Below are 25,118 nucleotides of genomic sequence, written 5' to 3' on the forward strand. Positions count from 1 at the left end.
GACTGGTAAATGAAGATGCTCATTTTAAACCATACAGAACCATTTATGACACTAGCATGGACACTTAATGGAGCAGTCTAGAAGATTGACAGAAATGTATTGCATTTAGTTAGTCCCAAAGAGGATCACCTTCCAAAAAGGATTTGATGCCAGTCAACAACCAGCTGGACTTCAATGGAGATCAGACCATTCTTAATGCTAAACTGACTGGAAGCCACTCAGATGAGTGGTTAGAGGAGGAGGAGGTCTTCAAATTAAATAAATCTAGTACAATGAATCCATGACATGGATAACTTAAGACAACAGGAAACCATAAAAGTTGCTACGCATTACTACATTAGTACACAAGAATTCTAACTGAATATGTTTGCCGATTTTATACCATGTTCATGGAACAAGCTCAGACTGCAACAGAAGGCTAAAGAAATTGGATCAAACAAGAACAGTAGCTTTTTTTTATTATTAAATGAAAACGTTCAAGTAATATCAGAAACAATGGCAAGTGTAAGGTTTTAATTGTGCTTTCAGTCCCTGACATTATGTGAATGGCATTAGAAGCGGTGGCAATTCAATGCTGCGATAATGTATCATTCACTGCTTTGAAGTTAGTGGACATATTTTTAGTCGCATAACAGCAGGGACTGGAAGCATAATGTACATGGTCCAGAAGCAGTCTGCTTTTGGTACCACTGGTCTGGCATCAGTTTTCCAAGAGCTGCATCTCAAATGACAGGATGATGTGAAATGACTTGCCAGTATGTGGTTTTGGCCAAGATGCCGCTCTCCAAATAATGATGCCAGCTATGTTCATTTATAATGCAGTTAAACTGACTTGTTTATCTTTATACTCAAAGTTTTCAAGTCTATTTTTGGTGAAAATAGCACCCCCCCCCCCCCCCCCCAAGAGTTTTGTGGTCCCCAAAGAAACTAATTAGATGCAATCTTTAAAGAAAAAAAGACCTCAGTGCCATCAGTGGTGCAAAAATCTCACATTAACTGCAATTGCCACAAAAGGTAAACTTACAAGTGAATGTGTGTCATGGTTAAGGTCATTGAATAGGCTTTCAATGTGCTGAGAAAGTAAGTTTTTAGGTCTCTGCAATCATTAACCATCTATGAAGTACAACAATGCTGGCAGTGAAGAGAAGGAAGGCATGAGTTCAAAAATATACTAGCACAGCAGTCTGTGGCAAAACTGCCAGCACTATTAATGACCTGAGTAATGCAGCAGGAGGCATAAGTTGTTCAGTCCTGTCAAGCAAGTTTTTTCCTTCAAAGACTTAGTATACAAATGCATTTTTTTTTTCACTATGAACGTGGGCTACAAAAGAACATCGAGGAACAAAGACAACATTGAAATTGAGGTCACTGGTCTTCTGATGACTCTGCTGTGCCCCCCTCTTCTTCCTCATCCTCCTCCTCCTCTTCCTGCAGGAAAGAATTTAAGGAAAATATTTTAGATGTACTTATAGTCCTATGCTATTGAATACTAACAGTAACAAATAAAGCCTACAGATTTATACCAACCTCAGCTCCCAAAATGTATTTCATCTACCCAAGGGGCAATGAGCAAGCAACCATTATGCTTACTAAATCAGTTTCTAGACTAGCCAGCAAGAAAAGTTTTCAAAATAACTTAAATTCAGCAGGCTTCTTAACCCCTTCCTGCCGACCGTACGCAGATATGCGTACTCGGCTTTCCGGGGTTATACCGGGATGATGCCCGCAGCTGCAGGCATCATCCCGGTACCGTTGTTTACAGCGGGCGATCGGCTACCCGTATATAACAACCGATGTGGCTAAAAGCCGCTCGGCTGTTATACCGAAGGGGCGGGAGGGGACATCCCCCCCCCTCCCGCCGCTCTTACCGGGCCTCCTGTGCGATCGGGAGGCCCGGTGTCCAATCGGCTGCCTCCGGCGGCTGTGGGCGGCTTCTCAATGTTAACGCGGAAGCGACGTCATGACGTCACTTCCCGTTTACTCGGCTGCCAATGGCGCCGAGGTAAAAATACACAGTATTCAGAATCGCCGTTTTCGTGATCTGAATACTTTGAAGTGTAAAGGAGGGTTGGGTGGTCTTTTAGACCCCCCATCCCTCCATAAAGAGTACCTGTCACCACCTATTACTGTCACAAGGGATGTTTACATTCCTTGTGACAGCAAGTAAAAAAAAAAAAAATTTTTTTTTTTTTTTTTTTAAACACAATTGATAAGTCTAACAATACATAAAAAAAATTTTAAGCACCCCCGTCCCCGCGAGCTCGCGCAGCGAAGAAAACTCATACGGAAGTCGTGCCCGCATATATAAACGGTGTTCAAATCACACATGTGAGGCATCGCCATGATCGTCAGAGCGAGAGCAATAATTCTAGCCCTAGACCTCCTCTGTAACTCTAACCTGGTAACCGTAAAAAAAATTTAAAGCGTCGCCTATGGAAATTCATAGCTACCATAGTTTGTCGCCATTCCACGAGTGCATGCAATTATAAAGCGTGACATGTTTGGTATCTATTTACTCGGCATAACATCATCTTTCACATTATAAACTTAACTTTACAGTTTGATATAAAATATTGCAACAATCTCCATTTTATTCTCTGGATTCTCTGTTAAAAAAATATATATAATGTTTGGGGGTTCTAAGTAATTTTCTAGCAAAAAATATGGATTTTAACTTGTAAACACCAAATTTCAAAAATAGGCTTAGTCATGAAAGGGTTAAACAGCCTTTGGCCTGGCAGCCTAGAAAGTGTATGTCTGAAAACACTTGCATTACATGTAGAGTTGCACAGATACCATTTTTTTTAATCGAGTACAGGTACCGATACCTTTGCGGTGCGATTTAAGCTTTTACAAAGCCAATAGGCTTGCATTGCGCTGCAAAGAATCTCATTCAATTTTAACAGAAATGCAGTGCGATTCCTGCAGATAGAAAACCAAAGCTGCTGGAGGTACTCATAGCTGCTGGAGTAGATATGGGACACCTGTGGGTATAGGGCGGAAGTGATGTCAGCTTGGGGACGGACTCCTAAATCTCCTCCAGCCGTGGTTTTCTATCATCGGTGTGACAGGGACACTATACAGATTTGGATTTGACAAGATATGTACTTTAATGTGAGTTATAACATTAATACACTGCCCATTGCAGCACTAGATCGCACTTCCCTTTCTATACTGTGTTTACACACAGGAGTGGGGGGGGGTTAAATGTATGCAATTCTTTGCAGTGTGATTTAAGCCCATTCATTTTGTATTGGCTCAAAAACAGACAGCAAAAAGTATCGGTTTCAGGTATAGGGAGCATTTACACAAGTACTTGTGCAAATACTAGTCATCGGCACCGATACCAATGTCGGTGAAACCCTAATTAATTACATGCAGATGAAATAAGCAAGGGAAGATGAGGGTTTTTAACATGGTGAGAAAGCACATTACAGGAATCATGAAGGCAGCACAATCAAAGTAGAAGAGACATTTTACATCAGAAGAACAAAACTCCCAAAAACAAGAGAGACATACAGCACCTAGGAATAAGAACAAACCTCTGAAATAGAACCAGCACAGCTAAGATCACACTACTACAAAATTTAGTGTAGACTGCAATTTAAGCTCATTTATACAGCCATGTACATGAGAAATGCAGATAAGGCTGCATGAAGCATACATGAAATATGTATAAGCAGCGACAGATGCACATTGCAACATTTATGCACTACGCCAACGCAACTTTAAAGACCACTTATTCCAGCAAATAAAATTGTGCTGCAACAGTTTGTTGCTCTAGCCATAGTTTACATTTCAGTTTTTAAATACCTACATTAATTCAGACTAAAAAGGAAGCTACTGTTATTTGGGATTTATCACAACTTACTTGTTTCTTAGCAACTTTGTTTCTTCCACTGGTTTTCCCAACTTCAGGTTTCTATAAAAAAAAAAAAAAAAAAAAAAAAAAAAAAAACACCCCTCACATTATCCGTTTCTTTTATCAGACAGAAGCAATTGAGAACCCAAATCATCAACACTAAATACCAACAATAAAGCCCAATTAAACAGTCTAAATTGGTTAAATGCATTCCAGTTGAAACACAAACGGTGTGCAAAATCAGTTTTCTTTAAGGCGGAGCTCCACCCGATTTTATCACAATAGCTCAAGAGTATTAGCTCAATGTTCTAATGTAAAAACGGAACTTTTTTTTCACTGTACCTTGGTTTTGCAGATCTGGCATATTTCCTGGATGTGGAGTTTGCGGATATGGGCGGGGATACTGCAGCTATCTCGTCATTTCCTTTTAGCCGCACTGGCTCCTGGGAGCTTGTGTCATTGTTCCCAGGAGTCAGTGCGGCAGCCTTGCTTATCTCAGTTGCCATCACAACGAGCGGGACTTCTGACTACTCCGCCCGTTGTGATGGCAACCTGAGCTGTTGACGGCGCTCAGATTTAAGGTTACTGCGCATGCGCGAGTTCGGGGATACAACAGGCGGTGCATGCTGGTCGATCAGCGGCACAGTATCCCGGAAGAGGATGCCTGTGGGCTTCACATGCCCACAGGCAAGATGAGAACCGTCAGTCTAAAAATTTTAAAAGTTTTTTTTTTGGAGAAACCGGACATCTTAAAGCAACAAAAACAGAACAAGTGAGTTACATATTTCAATCATATAATCTTTGTCATTGTTGTAGACAGTGGAACCCCGCTTTAAGAAGCTGCAACAGCCTTTGGAAAAAAGCCCATCTCCTGCTGACATGCTTAAAATGAGAAATCTTGCCCACTGGAAACAGTTTTTTGGCAGCGCTCAAACACACCCCTGCTGGGCTTTTGCTTTCAAATCAACATGGAATGTGACTTGTGAAAGCAGTAGTCTCTTTGCAAAGGTCTTACACACCCCATGCCAAGTCAGAACTCTAGCTCTGCAATCAGCAGAGTAAGGCCAAGTTCACACTGGCATTAAAAGCAGGCGTTTAAGGTGTTGGAAACTCTCAGGGATTTTCACCTTAATGCATTCTATGCATTAAGGTGAATAACCTCCTGTGGTGCTGCAGCCCCCCCAGCCACCATTTTACTTAACTGACCCCGATCCTTTGCCAGCCATGAGTACACCAGCTCTAGCTGGTGTCTCGTGTCCTGACTGGATAGATTGATAGCAGCGCAGCCATTGGCTCCCACTGCTGTCAATCAGATCCAATGACGTAGGGCCAAGTCCTGCATTCTTTGAATGGACACAGATGCAGGACTCGGGAGCACACCCACACAGGTGTCCACTGTAGGAGAGTGCGTCTCCAACGTGGACACTCGATGCAGTGAAAGCCAGGAGCGCCACTGAGGGACCCCAGAAGAGGATGTTCGGGGCCACGCTGTGCAAAAATCAACAGTTTTACAATGCCTTTAAGGAGGTGTTGAAAACACCCCTCAAATGCCCATGCAAATGATATAATGGACAGCACAGTGCTTTTCACACTAAAAGTGTTAGTGTTGCATCGCTTCAAAATTGAAGACTCATGTTGAGTCAGGAGGCGTTGGAAGCCTTTCAACGCCTCCCATTAAAGTCTATGGTAATGCTTGGCAACCAATCTGGCAGGCAGTTGCAGTGCATTAAGATTTGTTTTTTCCCTGTAATGGCATAAGCATTTGTGCTGTAGTTTTAACATGCCTTAACGCTCAAAGCTTCAAAACTGCCTATAGTGCATTTGGGGAGCATTTTTAACACTTGTAAAAGGCCAGTCTAACGCCCATCCTAAAGCTTTTTAAACGCAAGTCCAACGACCACACTAATGATATATAGGAGCGTTTAAGTGTTAGAAATTTAGTCAAGTGTGAACAAGCCCAAAGGGTCCTTCTCACCAGCTTGCTGGCAGGGGGCAGGCTTTCCTACTCAGACTTAAACTGCTTTCTAAATTAAAGAAAAAGTGAATATATTCTTTTGATGCACCTGGATAAAGGAAAAGAAATCATATACAGCATACACTCCTTCACATCAGCATTGTAATAAAAAAAAATAGATTTGTAACAGCCTGTCTGCTGGCCATCTCTTGCCACAACATCCTGGATTCCTTGCATGCTTTGCAGCTTCCTCTTCCATTTAACTTTTGATTTAATAGGGCTACATATTGCATAGCACTTTGCTGCCTGCAAGTAGTGATGCTGTACTGACTCCACCTCTCAGCACCTCTGTAGCTCAGAATTCAGTGACTGTGCCTACTAACAGGGTATAGTATATATGTCACAGAGTTAAACTTAGTGGTGTGGGGATGGTCACAGTTTACAAACGTCACAATAGTTCAGAACAGCACGAGTAGGCTAGAAATCTCAAAAAACAGAATGTGGAAATTGGCAAGATTTAAAATTTTGACCATAGATCCGCTTTAACGCTTAAAGCGGTATTAAAACCCAAAAACAAAAATATGTGTTCACGTTCTCAGATGTGGTGCAATTTTTTTTTTTTTTTTTAACCACTTGAGCCCCGGACCATTATGCTGCCTAAGGACCAGAGGTCTTTTTCCAATTTGGCACTGCGTCGCTTTAACTGCTAATTGCGCGGTCATGCAATGCTGTACCCAAACGAAATTTGCGTCCTTTTCTTCCCACAAATAGAGCTTTCTTTTGATGGTATTTGATCACCTCTGCGGTTTTTATTTTTTGCGCTATAAACGGAAAAAGACCGAAAATTTTGAAAAAAAAAATGATATTTTCTACTTTTTGTTATAAAAAAAATCCAATAAACTAAATTTTAGTCATACATTTAGGCCAAAATGTATTCGGCCACATGTCTTTGGTAAAAAAAATGTCAATAAGCGTATATTTATTGGTTTGCGCACAAGTTATAGCGTCTATAAACTAGGGTACATTTTCTGGAATTTACACAGCTTTTAGTTTATGACTGCCTATGTCATTTCTTGAGGTGCTAAAATGGCAGGGCAGTACAAAACCCCCCCAAATGACCCCATTTTGGAAAGTAGACACCCCAAGCTATTTGCTGAGAGGCATATTGAGTCCATGGAATATTTTATATTTTGACACAAGTTGCGGGAAAGTGACACTTTTTTTTTTTTTTCATAAAGTTGTCACTAAATGATATATTGCTCACACAGGCCATGGGCATATGTGGAATTGCACCCCAAAATACATTTAGCTGCTTCTCCTGAGTATGGGGATACCACATGTGTGGGACTTTTTGGGAGCCTAGCCGCGTACTGGACCCCGAAAACCAATCACTGCCTTCAGGATTTCTAAGGGTGAAAATTTTTGATTTCACTCTTTACTGCCTATCACAGTTTCGGAGGCCATGGAATGCCCAGGTGGCACAAAACCCCCCCAAATGACCCCATTTTGGAAAGTAGACACCCCAAGCTATTTGCTGAAAGGCATGGTGAGTATTTTGCAGCTCTCATTTGTTTTTGAAAATGAAGACAGACAAGAAAAAACATTTTTTTTTTTCTTTTTTCAATTTTCAAAACTTTGTGACAAAAAGTGAGGTCTGCAAAATACTCACTATACCTCTCAGCAAATAGCTTGGGGTGTCTACTTTCCAAAATGGGGTCATTTGGGGGGGGTTTTGTGCCACCTGGGCATTCCATGGCCTCCGAAACTGTGATAGGCAGTGAAGAGTGAAATCAAAAATTCACGCCCTTAGAAAGCCTGAAGGCGGTGCTTGGTTTTCGGGGTCCCGTACGCGGCTAGGCTCCCAAAAAGTCTCACGCATGTGGTATCCCCGTACTCAGGAGAAGCAGCAGAATGTATTTTGGGGTGTAATTTCACATATTTCCATGGCATGTTTGAGCAATATATCATTTAGTGACAACTTTGTGCAAAAAAAAAAAAAAAATTTGTCTCTTTCCCGCAACTTGTGTCGCAATATAAAATATTCCATGGACTCAACATGCCTCTCAGCAAATAGCTTGGGGTGTCTACTTTCCAAAATGGGGTCATTTGGGGGGGTTTTGAACTGTCCTGGCATTTTATGCACAACATTTAGAAGCTTATGTCACACATCACCCACTCTTCTAACCACTTGAAGACAAAGCCCTTTCTGACACTTATTGTTTACATGAAAAAGTTTTTTTTTTTTTTTGCAAAAAAATTACTTTGAACCCCCAAACATTATATATTTTTTTAAAGCAAATGCCCTACAGATTAAAATGGTGGGTGTTTAATTTTTTTTTTCCACACAGTAATTGCGCAGCGATTTTTCAAATGCATTTTTTGGGGAAAAAACACACTTTTTTTAATTTTAATGCACTAAAACACGCTATATTGCCCAAATGTTTGATGAAATAAAAAAGATGATCTTACTGCACTCGATCTGGCCTTCGCGGTGATACCTCACATGCATGGTGCAATTGCTGTTTACGTTTGACGACAGACCGCCGCTTGCGTTCGCCTTAGCGCGAGAGCAGGGGGCGACAGGGGTGTTTTTTTTTTTTTTTCCTTTATTATTTTTTTGCTTTTTTAATCTTACTTTTAAACTGTTCCTTTCATATTTTTTTTTTTTAATCATTTTTATTGTTATCTCGGGGAATGTAAATATCCCCTATGATAGCAATAGGTAGTGACAGGTACTCTTTTTTGAAAAATTGTGGTCTATTAGACCCTAGATCTCTCCTCTGCCCTCAAAGCATCTGACCACACCAAGATCGGTGTGATAAAATGCTTCCCCAATTTCCCAATGGCGCTATTTACATCCGGCGAAATCTAAGTCATGAAATACTCGTAGCTTCCGGTTTCTTAGGCCATAGAGATGTTTGGAGCCACTCTGGTCTCTGATCAGCTCTATGGTCAGCTGGCTGAATCACCGGCTGCATTCTCAGGTTCCCTGTTGAGACAGGAGAGCCAGAGAAAAACACGGAAGACGGTGGGGGGGGGGGGGGGGGGGGGGCATTCCCTCCCACGGCTTGTAAAAGCAGTCTAGAGGCTAATTAGCCGCTAGGATTGCTTTTACATGAAAGCTGACTGCTGGCTGAAAAGAATGATACCAAGATGATACCTAAACCTGCAGGCATCATTCTGGTATAACCACTCAAAGTCGTGAATGGCGTACCTGAAGACAAAAAAATGGTTAACAATGGTTAACAATAAAGCACAGTAAAGTGTAAATAATTACACACCTGAAAAACAAACATGATAAAACATAAAATAACAACAACAATAAAACATTGCAGAATAGAATACAGTAAAAAAAGAGCAGAACAATAGAGAGAGAGAATAGAGAGAGAGAGAGAACAATAAAACAACAACTATTTTTTTTTATTTCATATTTTTTTTTTTTTTTTTTACACTTTTTTTGTAACTAACTTTTATAACGGTAACCGGTTCCAGGTTCGGGTCTCTCAAAATGCGATGGCATTTTGGGAGACCCTGTGAAAGTGTGCCTAGTCTGTGCAATGCTGTACCCTACGCTAATACTCAACTAGTGAATGGTAGCGTTCAAAACATTCACCAATGCAAAGACCAGGATTGTCAGGACAGGAGGGACAATAATAGTGGGCGTCACGCCTATATCCACGCTTGCTGCAGACACGACATCTTTTTTGGGGGGTTCGTTGGGTAGGGGTACTCGGGAGGACATAAAAATGCCTCTCATGCAGCCGACTGCATTTGGTTGGGGATGTGAATGGGGGGGGGGGGGGAAGTACGGGCGCTGCAGAAGCGGTGGGTTCCCAATTAGGATTGGCGAATGCAGCAGGAAGGGCACTATGGGCACGACGGGCCTGTGTTTGTCTTTTTGGTGGCAGCGGGACACTACTTGTGCTTGCCACCTCACCAGCTTCAACTGCACTTATGGGACTCGCCACGTCACCACGTGTTACTGCAGTGCTGGTTTGACTACGACCGGGGTGTACTAGGCCGCTGGCGCTTGCCAGTTCACCAAAACGCTACCAAAAAACTGTTAGCGATCGCAGGGATCAGGCCTGACTCTGCGAACGCTGCAGTTATGCGTTTAGTGTTTTGTAAGTGACAGTGATCGATCGATACTGCACTTGGGTGGGCTGGGCCGGGCGGAGGCGCAAAACGCAGGTGCTAGCAGGTATCTGGGCTGATTCCGCTAACACTGCGTTTTTGGGAACCCTAAACTGCTGGGGACGCTAGTATAGATCTGATCGGATCAGATATTGATCCGTTCAGATACTATACCACTAAGGGAGGCGTACGGTGCGTGCGTGGGTGTTAGCGGTACTGGCGCTAACCTGACGCCTGGGGCTGGTGCTTGCCAGTTCACCAAAATGCTACCAAAAAAAACTGTTAGCGATCGCAGGGATCAGGCCTGACTCTGCGAACGCTGCAGTTATGCGTTTAGTGTTTTGTAAGTGACAGTGATCGATCGATACTGCACTTGGGTGGGCTGGGCGGAGGCACAAAACGCAGGTGCTAGCAGGTATCTGGGCTGATCCCGCTAACACTGCGTTTTTGGGAACCCTAAACTGCTGGGGACGCTAGTATAGATCTGATCGGATCAGATATTGATCCGATCAGATACTATACCACTAAGGGAGGCGCATGCTGCGTGCGTGGGTGTTAGCGGTACTGGCGCTAATCTGACGCTGCCTGGGGCGACGCATATCACCGCCGGGCGATCGGGGGGCTAAACCTTTATTCGGTAATAAACGTCGGGTGCCCTGACACTATAAAAAACAAACAAACTAACCAGCGTCAACCGTAACGGTTATACGGTGATCAGTGGTGAAAGGGTTAACTAGGGGGCAATCAAGGGGTTAAAACATTTATCAGATAGTATATGGGGGTCCCTAAAGCTATAAAACGCTGACGGCGAACCTAAATATTTACCTCACTAACTAGCGTCACCAGCGACACTAATACAGCGATCAGAAAAATGATCGCTTAGCAACACTGGTGACAGGGGGTGATCAAGGGGTTAAAACTTTATTAGGGGGGGTTAGGGGGGTACCCTAGACCTAAAGGGGGGTAATACTAACTGTCCCAACACTGTAACTGTCACAAACTGACACTATGCAGTAATCAGAAAAAAAAAAAACAAAAAAAAACTGCTGGTGTCAGTTTGTGACAAGGGGGGGGGGGGGGGTGATTGGGGTGTTTTGTATGCCTGGCATGTTCTACTGTGTGTGTGTGTTGTGCACTCACATTGATGTCTTCTCTCCTCGGGCCGGAACGGAAATTACCGAGCCGAGGAGAGATGACATCATTTCCTTTGCTGCTGTTTAGCATACAGCAGCAAAGGAAGATTCTCATTGGCCGGCGGCGATCGCGAGGGGGGGGCCACGAACGGATGGTCTCCCCCTCATCACCGATCGCCGCTGGACAAAAGACGACCGCCTCGGGCACCGGGGGGGGGGGTCCGATCGGACCCCCCACCCGCGGAAGGCAAATCACGTACCCTGTACGTGATTTTGCCTGTCCGTGCCACTTTGCCGACGTACATCGGCGTGAGGCGGTCGTCAAGTGGTTAAAGCCTTTCCTTTGTCATCTGGTGATATAGCAAGTAAGTCTTATTTTTCTTTATTTTAATTCCTTTAACAGAGTTGAGAAACTAATTTTAACAATGACAGGGGTCCTTACAACGGTCAGCTTTTATTCCTGTAAACCCAAAAATAGGAGGAGGAGGAAGAAAAAAAAAAAAAAAAAAAAAAAAAAAAAAAGGGGTAATGACCCCAGCTAAATTTTATGCCAAGTCCCATCAAAGTACAAAATTTTCCCCAAATTGAGAATGTGGCTGTCCAACAGGGACAGGTGTTGCTGGTTGATCACCAGATGAAAATAGGGAACAAACCTAAAACAAAAATGAATGCAGCCCTTATAAACCTTCCTACCTGCACCTTCTGATTTTCACCTACATAAGATCTGCATTGATCATGTAGTTTCACCATGTTCTTTATTGCTCTGTATGCACAGCCTATTGGGCTGAAACTACTAATCAACGTAATCGATGAAAATAGCTGTCAAACTACTTTCATAAGTGATTGGTTGGTCAGCCAATTAGTTCTGCATACAGAACATGTAGTCCTGGGCAAGAGGAAAAAAAAAAAAAAAATTTTATAATATATATATATATATATATATATATATATATATATATATATATATATATATATATATATATATATATATATATATATATATATATACATACATACATACATATATACACACACATACACACACATACATACACACACATACACAATTCTAAAAAAGGCAGAAGTTTTACTTTGCTATAGGGGCCCCCAATACTATACTTTGCGGCAGAAGGAGCCAGAAGCGCCGATGGGGGGCCCAGAAGAGAAAAATCAGGGCTGCTGTGTGCAAAACCATTGCACAAAGCAGGCAAGTATGACTTTTTTTAAACCACAAAAACCCACCCTTTAGTACTACAATATAAAAGTTTTATATTCCCTCCACATCGCTTCATGCCTGACTCCTAGTTAAAATACCCTGTATATTCTGGATATAAAATTTCTATAACCACACACACCCCTCACATTTTTGTAAATATTTTTATTATATCTTTTCATGTGACGCTGAAGAAATGACACTTTGCTACAATGTAAAGTAGTAAGTGTACAGCTTGTATAACAATGTAAACTTGCTGTCCCCTCAAAACAGCCATTAATGTCTAAAACACTGGCAAACGTGACTACACCCCTAAGTGAAAATGTCCAAATTGGGCCCAATTAGCCATTTTCCCTCCCCAGTGTCATGTAACTCGTTAGTGTTACAAGGTCTCATATGTGAATGGGGAGCAGGTGTGTTAAATTTGGCGTTATCGCTCCCTCTCATACTGGTCACTGGAAGTTCAACATGGCAGCTCATGGCAAAGAACCCTGAGGATCGGAAAAAAAGAAACGTTGCTCTACATATAGATGGACTAGGCTATAAGAAGATTGCCAAGACCCAGAAACTGAGCTGCAGCACAGTGGCCAAGACCATACAGCAGTTTAACAGGACAGGTTCCATTCAGAACAGGCCTCACCACGATCAACCAAAAGACGTATGAGTCATTGCTGCAGAGGTTGAAGGGGGTAAGCCTGTCAGTGCTCAGACCGCACACAGCAAATTGGTCTGCATGACTGGCATCCCAGAAGGAAGCCTCTTCTAAAGAAGATTCACAAGAAAGCCCGCAAACAGTTTGCTGAAGACAAGCAGACTAAGGACATGGATTACTGAAACAATATGCTGTGGTCTGATAAGACCAAGATAAAAAACTTAATTGGTTCAGATGGTGTCAAGTGTGTGGCAGCAACCATGTAAGGAGTACAAAGACAAGCATGTCTTGACTGCAGTCAAGCATGGTGGCTGAATGAGTGCTGCTGGTGTCCTGTCGAGAAAGGTCCCCCATTGGATAGTATCTGCCCTGTACTGCGCAGGCGCAGTGCAGAGGACAAGGGAGACACCAAAAGTCTCTGAATATGAACAGCTGTTCATCAGCTGTACATGGCGCTTGCGCAATTAACACTGCATCGTGCCACACACTCCCGATGCTCATGCAACTCTGCAAGGGGCAGATGCCTACAGAAGAGGCCCCATGATGGCCAGAGCTCATACGATGGGGCTGGATTTCTCAAAGGGGCGGATGTATTATTGAGAAGCATGTAAGGGGCGGATGCATCATGGAGCCTCTTCTGTATGCATCCGCCCCTACACCCACCCCTGCAGAGTTGCACGAGCATCGGGAGCGTGTGGCACAATGTAGTGTTAATTGCGCGGGCGCCATGTACAGCTGATGAACTCATGTTCGGAGACTTTCGGAGTCTTTGTCCTCCGTACTAGGCAAGCTCTGCGCAGTACAGGGTGGACACTATGCGATGGGGGACCTTTCTTGGCAGAACACCGGCACTTGGGAGCTACAGTTCGAGGGAACCACGAATGCCAACATGTACTGTGACATACTGAAGCGGAGAATGATCCACTCCCTTCAGAGACTGGGCCGCAGGGCAGTATTCCAACAGAACGACCCCAAATTAAAGTTCATGTGCATTTAAAGCGGGGGTCCACCCATCTATAGTTTTTTTTTTTTTTGAGTTCATTCACAAACTTTTCTTCTCAGCATTACATACTCACATATTGTGTGTAATATGTCCGCCTGTGTCAGATTTAGTCGGAAAGAATAACTTATATTATTCACTGCAGGCGGTTTCCATCTTCACTGTGGGCATTTGAAGCCCACAAGCATTTATTTCCTGGATGTGGTGAATGCTGTGCTCCCAGCATTCACCGCTCATGCTCAGTGGCATCCTGAGAAACCTGAGACTAGCTCCCAGGAGTCTGGGAGAGGCTAGAAACACGCCTACTCCCACGGGAGGAGAACCAGGAAGTGCAAAGAATAGAAAAATAAAAAAAGGTAATTACGGCGATTTACATTTTTTTAAACGGCATGTCAGCATCTAGGCAAGGAAGAGAATACATACAGATATTGTTCAAAATTTGGGTGGAACTCCGCTTTAAAGGCAGGTTTCCCAATATTTTTGGTACTAGTGTATATTTTCTGTTATTCTCAGGAGTAGATTAAATATTTTGTTCCCCAACCATACAGCGGGATATTTACCACTGCATATGGATATTCAAGAATTTAAAACTTGGCATATTAACTAGAACACACTTTGAGGCTTTTAACCAATTAAATCGAAACAAACTGGCCTAATAGATTATGAAAATACTAGTTAGTTGCAGCCCTACAGCCTATAGTAAAAGTAGATCTTCATATTCCAGTGCAAGACATTTGTCTGTTCAAATATGAGGCATGATAATGCACAGGTTAAGGCATGACCTCTGTCTGACACCTGTGAGAAACTATCCCACAATCGCTTGCTCAATCTAGTGGTTGTACAGGTGAGGGCTTGTAATGCATCTGATGAAGGCAGAGCAATTGAGCACTCACCAGTAATCATTCGCTCCCCCACATTTGTAATGCAACACAAAATGGCAAGGCATGCTGTGTGACCTGGAAAAATGTTGCCTGTCCTTTTAGGGACTAGGAACAAGACAGATTAATGAATTCTAGCGGCTGAAGGGGTTAAAAGAGCCCATGTTGCAGCGTTCCTAATCGCTGCCCATTCAATTCAATACAGCGATCCCACACCGCCCCAAAGATGCTGCTTGCAGGACTTTGCCATCCTGCAAGCGCACTGCCCCAGTATGAAAGCACTCGGGCTTTCACACTGAGGAGGCATGAGAGGTGCTTTTCAGGCGAGAGGTGCCATTTTTAGCACTAAAGCGCCTTAGTGTGAAAGGGTCAAATAAAAACCGCAGAGGTGATCAAATACCACCAAAAGAAGCCATTTGTGGGGAAAAAAGAAAAAAAAAAAAAAAAAAAATCAAGTTTGGGAACAACGTTGCACGACTGCGCAATTGTCAGTTAAAGTAATGCAGTGCCGTATCGCAATAAATGGCCTGGTCATTAGGGGGTTAATCCTTCTGGGGCTGAAAAGGTTAAGAATTTGGGAGCTGCAGAAGATTACATTTTTGGTTTAATTTAATCAATCCACAAGTCCTTCGAGTTCAAATATAGTCATGCAAGCCCTACACTACAAGTAGGGATTAAAGTACCATATGAGTATAACAAGCAAAAAAAAAAAAGTTGACAAAAAGGTGAACAGATAACCTATAAAAAGGGATAGCATTTCCTTGAGACATATGCAGCACTCACCTTAGTATTTGAGGTTTCTTTCCGGCCCTTCTTTGTACTGCCTTTAGGGCGACCGCGTGGACGTTTTGTGGTGGGAGAACCACTTGGCTCCTGCACAGAACAGACATTGAAAAGTCTAATGGTTAAGTCCCAAGTTCAGTTTGCCTTACAAAAGGAGATTTGAAGTTCCCATTAAACACTGAAATCTGCCTAGCTAGCATAAAAAAGGAACTATATTCACTTTAGATTTGCAAAAATGGGAAAATGCTTAATGCCTACTGCAATAAAATGTCAGATACACAAGTTTGACTACCAGGGTAAAATTCGCAAAAAAAAAAAAAAAAAAAAAAACACTGCATATATTTCCTGCAAAAAAGCCAATATACCAACATAGGTCAGATGAACCCCGACATAAGACCCAAAAAAATAAAAAAAAATTTTTGAACACCCTCTTCCAGGTATATAAACATAGGTTTCCTTTACCTCGGGAGTGTAGTCAATTAAAGGACAGCGATAAAAACACTGTTCTAATGTATTCCCACTTTCCCTAAGCCATGTAAAATACATTAAAAAAAAAAAAAAAAAAAAAAAAACACAGAAATCTACCTTTTTTTTCTAATACTAAAATAAAGAATTTTACTAAAAATTGCTTGTTGACCTCAATTATGAAAATGAAAATTTAAATCTGCTTATAGTCAAAGTGTAAATTGATACAATATTTTAAGTGGAGTATCTCTCCAAATCTGCCTCAAAGTAGCAGCCAAAAGTTACTATTCTTTGTGGATTGGTTTCTAGGAAGTTGACACCAATGTACTATGATAAACATTTTGAACCGCCTAGATGGCATACAATAAAGTAATAAATGGCCACCAATCCCATTTAAAAAGAAAGCTTTGAAAATTATATAACATTAGTGTACCAATGTTTGTAATATCTCTGGAATAGTCAGATGTTATTTTACTGTACTCACTTTTGCATTAGTTTGTGCTTGGGAAGGAGAGGTTGACCTTGCTGGTTGGCTTGAGGCTTCCTAATAAAAAAAAAAAAAAAAAAAAAAAAAAATATATACAGATTTATAGACAAAAGGTTTACCATAGGTTTGATAGCTCATACACCAGGATTGACAGTCATTGAGTAGCCAGAGCTGGGCTCCAAGTTGCTGTATTTTCTGGGTTTAGATAAATTTAAGCTTGAATATTAGTTAAAATTCCAAATTTGTTGAACATTTGCAAGCAGTTTTATCCAACAAACCACACAACCTTAGACTCCTAGAAACTATTTGAGTCTTTCAGGACAGCACCTAGAGAGGAGTGTAGCTCCACCCATTTTCCCAGGCAACTCTGCAGTCACCATTTTAAAGACCGGACACTTCCACCATCCAGTCATTGATTACCTCCAGCCATGCTGAAGTTATAAACAAAACAGCAATAATACCACTTAAATTAAACCAATTAAACATCAGTCAAGGGACGGTCATAGGTGCTGTCCTGAAAGAGTCCTAGAAATACTGTTACGTCCAACTAAGGTTTTCCCAAATAGCCTTTCAGGACAGCACCTGGAGATAAAAGAGTACATAGTCTAGGGTGGGACCACCACCTGCAGGACTTTCCTGCTGAATGATTGTTATACAGCTGAGAGCAAATTCATCTTATATTGGCAGGTGAAAGTGCCACAGCACAGGTTGAATGGGCCCCTGCGAGAGTTTCTACTTCTGAGGCCCTATAAGATCCTTTGATGGCCATTCAAAGCTATCTTCCTCTTGTTTTTAGAGGCTCCGCAACCTTTACGCGGCCGAGAACAGAATGAACACAGAATTCTATTTTCTAAACTCCCTTGTAACCTCAAGATAATGTAACAAGCATCTTCTTCATCCAAACTGAAACACCCTTTTAGGACAGGGTGGTGATGGGCAGAAAGTTGGGAGAACCATCTCCTGGGATCTATGGAAAAACATGGAAGAGACCTTTAACAAAAACCCTGTGCGTCTTTCCTCAGAACTACCTAGGAAAAAAGAAAAAAAAAAAAAAAAAAAGCCACCGGAACATTTAAAGTACTGGCCGCTAGACCCTTCTCCATTCCGTCATGCAGGACTCAAGGACGGAAATGACCTCCTGTGCACCAGGAGTTAAAACATTTCCACGTTTTGAAATAAATGGCCCTTGTGACCTTTTTCCCCCCGCCATCTAGCAGGGTCAAAATCAACTTTGACAAACCCCATTTCTTCAGGATTTGCTCCTCAGTATGAGATGCCCTACACTGGGATGAAGGAGGGGTCCCTGGTCCTCTCACAATGGTAGAAACCAGTGGGGTTCTACTGCCAACTTCAGTAGGGTCGAGAACCATGCCCTTTTGGGCCAAAAGGGGGCTACTAGAATTATGCTTGTGGATTTCTTCTGCAACTTTGAGCACTAGAGGAATCTGAAAGAGGGGGAAGGCGTAGTACAAGCAGAAGGCCCAAGGCTGAGCTAGTGCATCCACACCCTCCACGTGGTTCTGCCTTTTCGGGGGGGGGGGGGGGGGGGGGGGGGTCTAGTCTACTAGCATCTGGAAGATTTCTGTATTCAGGCTCCATTCTGATTCTAGCACTTGTCTCCTGCTTAGGAAGTCTGCCCGATTTAGGCTGCCTTTTAGATGTACTGCTGTCCGACTTTGTCCTCTGCCCATGTCAGGATCTGAAGGGCTGAGAGCAGCAGAACCCTGCTTCTTGTGCCTCCCTCGAGATGTAGGCTACCACCGTAGCATTGTCGGATAACACTTAAAAGTGGTGGCCCTTGATCATTTCCTTGAATGACCAAAGCCCTAGGAGGAGAATGACCCTTAGCTCTCTCCAATTGGAGGATCTCTTGGTCTCCTTGATTGTCCAAGATCCTTGGGCAATCTGACCCTCTAGATGTGTGCCCAAACCCCCGGAGCTTGCATCCATTGTTAACCTCTTTGCTGCCGGAAACATCCAGAACAGGCCCCTTTTTAAAAATTTGTCTGCCTCCTCCAAAACACAATTTCCTCTTGACCCGAAAGGGAATCATGATTTGTTTCTCTAATGACTCCCCGTAAACCAATTCTGCAGAATTGTCTGCTGGAGATCTCTTGAATGGAGGTGGGCCCACTGAACTGCTGGGATCAAGGCTGTAAGAAGGCCGAGGGTTGACATGTGCACCTGGATCACAATTGGCAAGCTTGACTGGACTTATTTTTTTCCTCCGGAAAAATGTTTTCTTGCACAGAATTGATAGTGTAACCCAAGAATCTTATGTGGGAAAGGACCAGGTTCGACTTCCCTGTTCAGAAGCCAGCCCAAACTAAAAGTGTTTGTCTTCTTAAGATGCTTCCACAAAAGAGCCTCCGAGTTGGTAAACACAAGGAGATCATCCAGGTAGGGTACAATCGGAATCCCCCCCCCCACCCCCATCCTGAGCGGTGACAAAGCCTCTGCCATAATCTTTGTGAAGATCCTCGAAGAGGTCAGTCCAAACAGAAGGGCTCTGACCTGCAGATGTGACACTAACCCCACCCCCATCGACCAAATGCAAATACCTTTTTGATGCTGGTGCTAAGGGGACATGTAGATACGCATCCCTGACTATACCTATTGGGGGGAGGGGGGGGTGGTGGTGTCAGGACAGCTATCAGAGCCGAGACAAGGCAGTGGCAGGTGCCTGAGCAGTTTTGTAGCTGTGCTGGCTCTGTGTTCGTGCAAGTGCACAGCATCTGTTGTTCAGTGTCACCGAGCCCACATCGGGCTCTATAATGCCACCTCTTGCTGCCTCATGTATGTGTGCCCCTCGTTTGTGCTACCAGCAATTTATTTTCACAGGGACATGTGGAATTAAGACCTGGGACAAGGAAGACCACCTTACAAGTGGCAGCTGTGAGTATGAGGGGGGCCGAGCATGTACAGGCATGATCAGGTGGGGGGGCTACGGGTTTTGCCAGGTATAGGATCTGCCCTGGGTGTCAAATGCTCTAGGTACACCCCTGTCCTGCGGTAAGAAGTTTCCTTACTGAAAGTAAAGCTTATCCAAATCAGGACTTGTACTGAATGGATTTGTTCAATACTTTTAAATTTGGAATTAACCAAAACACCTCTGACAGCTTTTTGACTAGAAAAACCAAGTGAATAGAACACTAGTCCTTCCTTTTCCTGGGGAACTGGGATGATTACTTCCTGCTGTAGAAGTTCCTGCAGGAGAGCCATAGATGTCTCCTGACCTCGGGGAACCTGGGTTAGATAAAAACAGACTCGGAAAGGGTCTCAGAATTCCAGCCTGACCTTATTGATATAGTTATTGCCCTGGAGGACAAACGGACTGGACGCTGTCTTCCACTGCAGGGGGGGGGGGGGGGGGGGGGGGTTGAGTGACTGTAGTCTTCCTCCCAGTCGGAAAACAGTCACTGGTTTTTGGCGGGTTGGCTAGGTCAGAACATTATCCCTGTCCTGCCTCCTTAGTATCCTGGGTTTGGTGAAAAGGAAAATTCTTCTTAACCTGTGGAGTTACTCTGTCTGGAAAGGCTTTCTTGTCCGCTGTTCTGTCTAACACAGCATCAAGATCAGGGCCAAACACAAGATGTCTCTCAAACGAAAGACCACACAGCTTTACCTTTGAGGCAGAAGCTCCTGACCATGTCTTAACCCACAACGCCTATGTGCAGAGGGATGAAGATCTTGTGGACATTCTCTGGGATTCTGCAGACGGGTCTGCCATGTAATCCAACCGCCTTTTGTAAAACTGGCAAAATGTCAATCAAATCTTTGCGGGAGGTCCCCACCTCAATATGGCTTTTTAACTGCTCCAACCAGTGCTCCAGATTCCTGATAATAGTTGACGCCATTGCCAGCTTGGGTTTAGCAAGCATTGAGTCCCAGGCCTTTAACAGGTAATCATCTCTTATCCATGGTGTCCTTTTGGACCCCCCCATATCCTTAAATGCTAGGTCTGTATTTTGTGAGACCTGGGAGAAGGCCGCATCAAGCTTAGGTCTTTTGTTCCAAACCTGAGCACTATCTTCATCAAAAGGGAATCTCCTTTTTAAACGATCTTGAGAAAAAGGGGGCCCTCTCAGGATCTTTACATTCCTTTTTACAGCCTCAGACAGGACTTTGTGCACTGTGTTTAACTATACCCAATACATTTTATCATGCAGAGATAACTGCATGATAAAATTTACCACCCAGCAACCTTTCTTCGCCTTATCCTCCTCATCTAATCCTTGGGAGAGTCAATCCCCCACCCTCTTGCTCCGAATCACTGACCTCTCTTGGCACAGAAGCAGAGGGGCGAGGACAGGATGGCAAATGAACCCTACTGCTAGGCTGTGGAATCGGATGCTTATCCAGATAAGATCGGAACGACTGAAAAGTGTCCGCCAACCCATTCCAGAAATGCAACTCGTTGGACTGGGTCATAGAAGCCACAGAGGAAGTTTCCTCTGACTAAATCGGCTATAAAGGCCCTACAAAATGCCTTGGTTCAAGAATCCCTAAGCAAGGCCTTGGAGAAGGGGACATCTTTGGGGGGGGGGGGGGGGGGGGGGGTTAGTGCTTGGTGTATTTCAGGCAAAGGCCAAGGAAAAGCCAACAGACTATATAAGATTTACAAAGCATCAGCCCCCCCCCCCCCCCCTACAGGCCAACTAGGCATAGATAGTGACAAACCCCACACCAATCACCATCCTGATCAGTCTCCCTAGTGCAGTAACCTCCGAAGAGTGATACATGCTTCCCCCCCCCCCCCCCCCCCCCCTGCTAGGGGAGGAATAGGAGAGGGAATCCCCACATAGCCCAAAGTGAAGTTTGGGACCTCTGCCCCTGCTTACCTGGACCTGGCTGGTGTTTGTGGCTCCTGTTCCCGCCACCGGCTTCTATGGATCTATCTCCGCAGAGGCTCAGTGGACATCTAGCTGCTTTTTATTCAAAAGTTCCCAGGTCCGTTCGCCACTGCGAGGATGGGAAACACCAGCTGGGGCCTCCTCCCCTGCGTTCCAGCCCAGCAGCCAGAACCAGCTGCACACCGCAGGAAGTCCAGCCCTAGCCGGAAGGACACCTGAGACACTGCCACCATCCTCTGGTGCTCGCACTTCCACTTCAAGCCCGCACCCTCCAGTCTGAGAGTGGGAACCTTAGCAGCCTCTACCCTCGCCAGGCTTGAAGGAGGAGGCACCGGAGCAACCAACCTCCCCCCCGGTACAAGGTATAACCTTCAACTTTCCTCAACTGGAAAGAGCATAGCACACCCCTGGTATCCTGCAGCGCTTCCAACATGGCAGAGGAAACACTACAACTGAGGCCATGGTGGAAGTGTCCGATCGTTAAAGTAGTGCCTGCAGTGTTTCCCAGGAAAATGGGTGGGGCTACGCTCTCTCCAGGTGCTGTCCTGATAAGATGGGGAAAAAAAAAAAAAAAAAAAAAAAATTTACAAGGCGATTTAATTTTAGGGCACACAGATGCAATACATTACCTTTTTTGATAAAGGATGTTGTGCCGAGTAGAGAGCCAATATTGCGCAAGCCCACAAAATGATGTACTTGATGCCCAAAATTTTCCATAGGCAATTTTAAAAGTGTTAACTGGGAATTGCCCAACTATTACTGCTTTTCCTCCAGTGCACATGGTGATACGAAACATGTAGCACAATCAATATTTTCATACGTAGGTGCCCCTGAAGTGTGCAGTTATGTTCATATGTACTACATGGGACAGACCATGCTCACTTTTTTGGGGGGGGGGGGCTTTATTAGGGACGCAATGGAAGTTTCTTCTGTGTAGATTCTAGCTAGGCTTAACATACTTTCTGGTCTCCCTCCTGTCTGGCGACACGTGCCAAGCAGTTTCTGGGATCACCAGTGGGCTGTAGAGCCTAAGAGACATGGCTGAACAGTCAAAATTACCATGAGTCTGTGGAAGAAATTAGTAGCTGCATAGGATTGCTTCCACCCGACTTGTCAGATTTACACGCACTCCTGGCTGCTGGAATAAGTGAAATTTAGGTTGGTGGTTATGATACGATTCAATGCGAGGCAACATATTATTGGTTACAGGTGTGGGGTAATACACCGATTCTAATTGTCCATCTTTAAGTATGTGGGCTGGCAATTGGCTTTCTATGGGAGGGAGAGATGGAGATAAAATAAAATCTATTAATCTCAATCTATAGGGAAGGAAATTAAGGTGTGGTTTTGTAGAATGGATCTTATCAGGTGAGATGGACATGTGTCTCCATTGCCATGATATAGATTATATATCTATTCTATATCTTTTTGGGAATTAGTTTTTTTTTTTTTTTTTTTTCGCAAGGATTAGCAAATAGATATGTTTTCATGTAAATATAGCCGACGTTCCCACCATGCAATGTGTGTAGCTGTATAAATGCCTCCCTATATTTCATCATTTGGCATCTACTAGTGGGACTTACTATTCAGTAAATATATGCAATATTTCCACCTCAAGATTTTTGCTGAATAGCCTTCATATATGGTGATGCCCTGAACCTTATATGTATACTTCTATATAGATATTGATTTGGTTGTAATCTTTTGTATCCCTTGCGCTCACTTCTGGATGGTGGGAGATTTTAGGAGGTTCTGCTGTACACTGTGGAGACAATGGTTCACAGATTATAATTTTAAGGCTTAAAACTGATCGTGATGGTAATGTGTAATTGCGAATTATACAGTATTTAGGCCAGTTGATGTAAAAATGGCTTATTTATAGTTCTATAACTAAGACAGATTACGCTTTTAGATCTTGTTCACATGTGCTCCTGAAGAGATCTGCCTGAAACACGTTTTTCATGTGGACTTTTAAGTCTGTCAACAAGAATGATGTATCGCTATACATATTCTGTATTTAACATACATTGTCATGTGTTTATACAAAATAAATAGATCTTTTGACAGTTTGAATATTGGAATCACCACACTATATATACACTGTATGCCATGAAAAAGTCCTTTGGCACATTTGTTTTATCTACCAAAATTGAATGTGGCCACATATGCATAGTACCTGTCCCCTTTTGCAGTTTATTCTCCAATGAAGTATGTGATTTACATAGAGGAAAACCAAAGGAAAATGTAGGCAGCTGGGAGAGAACTCTCATGTCTTGGGTTGTTAAGCATAGAGAGATCTCAATTACCTTATATTTTATGGGCCACTTTACAAATGAAGTCGAATGGTTGCTGGCATCTCCATAGAGGCAGCCCAAATGAGCATCTCAGTTTCTAGGAGCAGTAACTTACCAGTAGAAGCCAACTTGGCACAAGTGGTACTCCCATCTATACCCCACCTCAAAAACACACAAGTCCTCACCAGTGTTACCCAGGGGAGGTCCTGTAATGGAGCCGGGGCCAGGTCACCATTTACGTTCCATCTGTCCCAGATAGTCAAAGTTGGTAATATGAGTGGAGATGTCCAGGTGGGAAAATCCCTGTGTGCAGCTGGAAGCCACTTTGCATCAGCAAGACCTCTACTGGCCATAGTCCTCTCTAAGAACACCCACAGTTTCAGCAGAATTCTGGTGCCAATTCACTGTACCTACCAAGGCGACACCAGGGAGGCTTAATCCGCTCTCCACCTTCTGTCTAGATAACATTCTGCATGCAAAACTGGGATTTTTCCCCCATAAAATTTTCCCCAGGCAACTTAAGTTGAGTAAAGTTATTGGAGTAGTATGCAATAGGTAAATGATGCATGGGAGAATAGTCATGTCCAAAGGTCTGCATTCACTCAGTTAAGAAGGGTTCCATAGTTGAGGTTATAGATACATTTTGGCCAAAATCTCCTTTTGAAAATAAAATGCACTTTTTTATAGGAAGATCAACGAACTACCAAAGCACTCACCAGAACCAGTTCAAGAACTACAAGTCATCAGCTGCAATGAAGGAAGGGGGGGGGGGGTAATAAAGGGGTAGAAGCTGCAGATGCTGAAAAAGTTTGTGCCACCCTAAAAAAAAAAAAAAAAAAAAATTGGTGAACATGTAACATTCTTCCTAGGGTGAACCTCTATTCTGGTAGAACATCAGGTATATAAAAGCGACTGCGATCACTAGGCTAATGGGTAGAAATGGCGCAGGAAAAAAAAAAAAAAAAAAAAAAGATAATGCCCCAGAGATGTTAGCAGGTAAGATTTTGGACTTTGTGCAATTTTAAAATTGGACACTTGCTCAAATCTCTGCAACTCTGACAATAGAATCGGGAGGGTGGTGAGCGGCTGGAAAATATAGAATAGGACATCATCCACACAAGCAGATGTGTGCTTTCTAGCCCATTTGGATACCCTTAATATCCCCATCGATAATCTTCAATAGAAAGTGTTTGAGGACACTTTCCCTTGTCGGATTAGGTTACCAATAGAAAAATGGTCCGGACAACACATTCATACATGTAGAGGCAGTGAATGGGGGTGTCCGCATGTCGCAACATTTTGGCAGGCAGTACTGCCTGCTAAACGTTGCCTATTCACTTGTATGGGGCCATGCCGCTAGTGCCCTGACACCATGTGCAATGCACACACATTAGTGTGGGTCTTCAGGGG

The 25,118-nt window shown here is 43.4% G+C and overlaps 1 protein-coding gene across 6 annotated transcripts in view; it reads right to left on the reverse strand.

Annotated features, from left to right (window-relative positions):
- Positions 1-432: 432 nt before the first annotated feature.
- The window catches only part of HMGA1 (high mobility group AT-hook 1), a 41,797-nt gene continuing 17,111 nt past the window's right edge, over positions 433-25,118 (reverse strand). For 4 of the 6 annotated variants that reach the window (XM_073616037.1, XM_073616034.1, XM_073616038.1 and 1 more), the window contains 4 exons: positions 16,559-16,618; positions 15,610-15,699; positions 3,872-3,922; positions 433-1,428 (listed from right to left, as the gene is read on the reverse strand). In XM_073616037.1, the coding sequence (XP_073472138.1) occupies positions 1,366-1,428; positions 3,872-3,922; positions 15,610-15,699; positions 16,559-16,618 (264 nt within the window). In that variant the 3' untranslated portion in view covers positions 433-1,365. The remainder of the gene's footprint in view (positions 1,429-3,871; positions 3,923-15,609; positions 15,700-16,558; positions 16,619-25,118) is intronic. The other 2 variants (XM_073616039.1, XM_073616036.1) reach the window with 1 other exon arrangement.

Source organism: Aquarana catesbeiana, linkage group LG02 (genome assembly GCF_042186555.1).
Source record: "Aquarana catesbeiana isolate 2022-GZ linkage group LG02, ASM4218655v1, whole genome shotgun sequence".
NCBI lineage: Eukaryota > Metazoa > Chordata > Amphibia > Anura > Ranidae > Aquarana > Aquarana catesbeiana.